The sequence below is a fragment of the Diadema antillarum genome, unplaced genomic scaffold (genome assembly GCF_040938485.1).
Source record: "Diadema antillarum isolate AM-2024a unplaced genomic scaffold, OU_Dant_1.0 scf00000001, whole genome shotgun sequence".
Taxonomy (NCBI): domain Eukaryota; kingdom Metazoa; phylum Echinodermata; class Echinoidea; order Diadematoida; family Diadematidae; genus Diadema; species Diadema antillarum.
This window is the reverse complement of record NW_027270890.1, coordinates 1,053,792-1,059,791: the sequence shown is the minus strand read 5'-3', so window position 1 is coordinate 1,059,791 and position 6,000 is coordinate 1,053,792. Positions and strand designations below refer to the sequence as shown.

The 6,000-nt window shown below is 37.6% G+C and overlaps 1 protein-coding gene across 1 annotated transcript in view; it reads left to right on the top strand.

Annotated features, from left to right (window-relative positions):
* Positions 1–721: 721 nt before the first annotated feature.
* LOC139721104 (uncharacterized) overlaps positions 722–6,000 on the top strand; it is a 51,288-nt gene continuing 46,009 nt past the window's right edge. Inside the window, exons 1-4 of the mRNA XM_071632467.1 lie at positions 722–835; positions 1,118–1,245; positions 2,437–2,545; positions 4,671–5,424. Coding sequence (XP_071488568.1) covers positions 722–835; positions 1,118–1,245; positions 2,437–2,545; positions 4,671–5,424 — 1,105 coding nt within the window. The remainder of the gene's footprint in view (positions 836–1,117; positions 1,246–2,436; positions 2,546–4,670; positions 5,425–6,000) is intronic.

The following is a 6,000-nucleotide window of genomic DNA, read 5'->3' as shown; positions in this document are numbered from 1 at the left end:
GATTTAGGACAAACATCATCTTTAAAAATACCAGTAGCTATCCGGAAAGATTGCCATCCATGAATTTAAAAGGTGGGCTTACGAAGAGAACTGCAACTAAAGTGAAACCCACACCTCACTGTTCTCAACCTGACTAATCCTGCTCTCTGTGAAATATCTCTGTACCATTCTGTGTATGTGTGTCAGTTTGAGTGTGGATTGAGTTTGCTGATGGGCCAATGTCAACTTCAAGTGGCTTCTCTGACTCTAGTGTATGCCGCTTGACTGAGCACTCTAGGGAACTAAAATGAAAGCTCTTCAGTCCATCATCCCTTTGTCAAGTTTCTCAATACAAACCTGACGATTGCCTCACTATAGATGTGAACTGATTGCTTGATGTGCACACTCTCTGTTTACCTTTGCATGTTTTCAGATACTGGATGTACTTTTGGAATATTTGCATGACTGCACTCATGTTGCCTGATTTAATGACATCAGACATTGCCGCATTATTTACCTGTCATCATTTCTGTTTAAGCAGTTTGTTGAGAAGACCTAGATGACTGTGCTCAGCCTCGACCAACAGTGCTTCTGTAGATTAGCTTCAATTGTATGGGTGTTTTGTGGCTGTACTGATGTTCTCAGGGAATGCCACATTTTCCTAGTATTCTCAACTTGGAAGTTAGTTCTGTCATAACAGAGACTGGCATGTCCTATCTGTAAGACACTGAACAGCAGGGGAATGGTGGGGGAAAAGCCAGGTGTGCGAGTAACAAGTCTGCTTGACAGTGTTGGTTTACTAGACAGTGAGGGAATACTTGAAAATGTGGATGATATCAAGATGCTCCTTCTGCAGGTACAGATTGTTTCAGCATGGCAGCCAAAAAGCCATTTTTTTATTTGGTGTACATGAGTTTATATGAGTACATTGCAGTACAATCTGAGGAAAATGTTCTTGTTGTGTACTGTCTCTTTGCATAATGATAGACAAATAATTATCATTACTCACTTACTGAACAAATAAGCAATGAAGTCTGTTATCATCTATTTGATATCTATTGTACACTGTACATATGGTATTTTTATATTTATTTTACATATATATTTTTTTCTTCTTTTTGTTTCTGCTGCACTATAGTTACGGACTTTACTGTTGAAGGCCCTACCTGATGACCTTTTGGAAGATGATGCCCACTCTTTCTCAACCTCTAGAGAGACTTCATCTCTATCTAGCCACTCACCAGAGCTTTCTCCACATTTACAGAGGTTTGTGTCTATTAAGTGAAATTTTGTGGAATTTTCTTAATATTTTCTTTATACTGTTGTCCATAGTTGACATCACAAACTGTTGTAGTTCTTCTCATGTAGTGATAGTGCCACCAAAACTTCATAACTTTTGAACAGATCATCTGATTCTCCTCAGACTTCACTGATATGTTGCTACTAGTATTGCTACATAACTAAATCAATGTATTTTGTTTTATTCCCCTTAAGTGTTGGCCTGTCATTTATTTTGGTGGCTAATATTTAGCCTGGGCATAATAGTGATATCACCTATTCATTATCCTGTTAATACTTGGGCAGATATTTATGGAAAATGTGTGTCATAGCAAGATCAGCTCATCCTCAACAGGTTATAAGAACATTTACCTTGACAGCACTTAATCAGGTACTACATGTTGTCAGTTAACTTGCAATTATCATGAAATTTTCAGATGAGAGCAACAAGGCAATATCTTTTTGAGTGTGTGCATCGGCAACTCTTCATCTTTCATTATTTATCTTTCTCTTCTTTCTTAAAAGCTTTGAGGACATCCACATCATTCTTCACCTTTTCCCTCCTTTTCTTCCTCCTCCTTTTTAGCTTTCAAGGTCATTCTCATCATGGAGTTGTCTTGAGCAGTTGTCACATCATGAATCAACACAATGCTGGCATAATTTTTTTTACATAACATGCTCTGAGCAGGCATCATGAGTTTTAGAACATGGCAATACCCTGAAGTTTAAATACCTTGTGTAAGTGCATATTTCAAATGCTATTTAATTACCTAGTATTACAGATTTTAGAAAATACATCAACAGCACTTGCAATTTTTTGTAAAAACAGAAAGCAAATATATTATTTGAAAAAAAAAAATCCCTGGAAGAGAGCTTGAGATAGAGAAGAGAAATGCAAAGAAATGAACATTGAAAGACCAAAAGACAATTAAGAATATGATGCATTTAACAGTATTTTTTTTTAGAGGATCAGCGAATAACGATACATGTACCTTTACCAGGTTAACAGGAACTAGAGTTAAGAGAAACTTGAGAAAAATACATTTCATTTCCTTTGATGGTAAACTTCAATCATTTATAATGTTCACAGCATATTTGATAGTCTAAAATGTTCTATTCAATGTTATGCAAACAGGTTGACCTCAATTTAAAGTCTTGAATCAAACAAATATATTGCAGTCTTGCTACCAGTGATCAGGACCAGTGGAATTATGAGTCTGATGCCCACCAACAAGTTTCTACCACTGAAGTTACGGGTCTATCCCTTCCTCTGCAGAGTCCAGCTGAAGTGAGTAGTACTCTTCATACTCTTTGTTTACCTGATCCAACATCCATCTCTATAAACACATGCACACAAACGTGCCCTTAAGTCTTCAATGAAGCACAGAGCAAGTGATTTCACACTAATGAGCCCATTGTCAAGGGTGTCCTCTCCACTGCAATTGTGTCTGTCTGTCTGTTAGTGTCATGCCTAAAACCTTAGTCATTGTTCATTCTACTGGAGGCTTACATCTTCAAGTGCATTTGTTGTCTATGCTCACCTTTTATTATATTTTTTATTATACCTAAAAGCTTCCACGGATTACTCCTGTGGCACACAAAAAGAAAAAGTTCATGGAAAATGCTTCCCCACCTGTAAAGGAATTAGCTTTCATTCATGCATGACTACACTCTGCTCAGATCAATGTGCACAAGGCTTTTTTACGGGGGGGGGGGGGGGGGGGGGGGGGGGGGGGGGCAATTTGACCCCCATATCTCAGAGACCAATTTTCTGATTAAATTTTGCATCAAGGTACACTGAAATATTAGCAATGCATTCATTTGTTCATTTAAATGGTCAAATGTAAAATGTGCAGATTATGTGCATATTAATTATGAAAGTATGGTCATTTTTGCTATTTGCTATTTTATATTTTTCAAAGAAAAACATAGTGAAAAATGGCTAAATGTCTCAAAATGAATCATTAACTTCCCTTTGCAGCATTGAGTGATATATGAAATAACAGAGAAAATGTCAACATTAATTATCAAGAAAGAATAGTATTTATATTTTATAAGATCGGGTTTGAATTTCTTATTCATTCTTTTGTTTGATTTTCTTTGTATTCTATTGTTATATTTGTTATATAGTGTGTATTATTTTGACAATGATATTGTAAATGACAGCCACAAAGACGATGCAAATGTATTATTATATGGGGGAAGTTGATTGCTTTTCACAATTATTTTTGCATGTCCATTCCATAATACACACATGTATGGATAAGGCACTATTTCTGGATGACCTTTGACCCTAAATTGTCTTGTGACCTTCTAGTGCTCTGTCCGATCCTCAAAAATTTAGTACCAAATGTTGTGCAAGACTTCAAAGAAGAAAGTCACGGAAGGATAATTTCATACAATCTACTGCGGTTCCAGAGAAGTCGCAAACTTTCGATAAGGGGGTCAAACATCCCCCCCGCGCAGTAAATTCTTGATGCTCCTATTGATATGTCTGTCACTCAACCTAGGCACTCTTTTGAAAATACATTTTCTCTGTTTTTGTTCTTGCTTGTTTTCTCTCTCTCTCTCTTTTACTCTTGTGTATTCGCTCAGTGGATTATTGTGTCAAGTCAGTTGTTTGGGGTCTGTCAAAAGGATATAACTTTTTATCTAAATGGGCATTTTGAATAGCCATAGCAGACACATGATTGTTTGTTTGTTTTGTATGTGCAGAGATCATTCAATCACAGGAAATGATGTGTTCAAGACTCTTCTCATAGTATTACAACCAATATTGCATTATTTTGCAACCACTTGGAAAATTTCAGAGATCTACTTCTCAAGATCCAGGAGTAGCACAGCAAAGTCATGTGGTATTTTGATGTCCTTTAAAGATCAGAGTATACGTAAAAGTATGTTCTACATGACAGTGGCAGTGAGGGTTCAACTGGGCACTTATGGTCAAAGGAAACATTGTCATTTTCATCTCTCACAAAAAGTGATAGCATATTTGTAACCAAACCTGTCGGTAATCTTTCATGTGTAGACCATTCAGAGTTGTTCAAGAGGTACAAGGACCCAAATTGTTTATAACTATCAGTTCAACCCGTTGAAGATGAGTCCGAAGTATACTTGGGCAAGTGTAAATGGGAAATGCATGTTGTAGCAAAATCTGCCTGGCCTCAACAGGTTTATTACATATCAGTGAGGAAAAACTTGGATGAGCATTCTTGCCCTTATTCTTATGTCCACATTGGACCAAAGACCACCGACAATAGACAGAACATTTAAGAGAGCTTACTGAGTACAGTACCAGACAAGCATTTCAGTAGTGTCCTTTGACATTGATGATGAGGTGGTATGTGTTGCATTTTTACATTCAAATTTTGAGCACAATTACCATCTGTACCTTCATTTTCTGTTTCTATCAGATTCTACTTGATCATGAGGCTGACCACACTTGCCACCTTGATAACATGTCCCATCAACCCCAGACTGATATCAGTTATGGAATGGGGAATAACACCCCATCAGATAGCCAAGACTGGTCATTAGAGCACCAAAGAAATGGACTTCTGATTCCAGCTCCCAATACTATTCCCTTTAGTCAAGGACTCAGCCCCACTTCTGTTGCATGGATGGAAGCCAAACAGCAAGTTGATGTGCAAATAAATCATAGCCATCCCAACTTCAGTGAAAGTGATGATCTCTCCCCACAAGGAAATGGGCATGGAGCTGTTGAAAATGATGTGTATATGTACCAAGCTTCCCAGCAGTTACATCCTGGGATAGATTTTGGGCAAAGGCTCCATAGTACTGGTACTAACCATAGAAATGGAAAGGAGCATGATTATCTGCGGGAACAAGATTCTGATGAGAACCAACAACTCAGCCAGCACTATGAACCCTCAAAGACTTCAAAGCCAAAGTGCTCCACCATCAGACAGACACATGCCCAAAACTGGGAACAGCTACATGAAAAGTACAATGGCTCTGCGAGCCATCCTTTGTCCAACCAGCAAGTCATGTTGAAGTATCATGGGAGGCAACATGACAGCTACAATGTGGATATGAAAGCACACCAAGATGAGATGAAGATATTCAGTTTTGATACTGTTCATCAACAGCAACAACAGCAAGAAATGGATGAGTTTGACCAACTTCAAACACAGTTTAGACATGCAGGTAAACAGATCAGGAGATTTTATTGTGTATATACAGGGAAACTCAATCAAATGAACACAGCATAACAAGGTACATATGTATTGGCTGTGAGAAGGAAATTTCTGTAATCCAGATTCTTACTCCATACAACTTGATGTTTAGAAAGAAATAGTATACTACTCCCATAATGAGATTGGCTGTAATGATATGAAAATGTGATGCTGAGCTAAATCTTGTAACTTCCGAATGAGTAAAGACATGACTTTATTGAACTTGTTACTGTATATCAGGGGAAAAAAGACGAAAAAATATTCTCATTTAGTATGTGACAGTGGATAAGTCCAGCAGACCACATTTCTATTACATTATCCCCTGCTCACATTGCTATTGAGTACTGTAAAAGTGGAAATTTTCGCAGTGTTGAAATTTTCGCGCATTTCGTGCAATCAGAAACTACCGCGGAATTAAAAACACGCGAAACTCTTCTTATCCGGCTGAGCGCGAAAAATTAGTTGCGCGAAAATATCCACTTTTACAGTATTGGTGTCATGTACAACACAGTAATCAGGCTATAACCTATAATCTATGACTCAATGA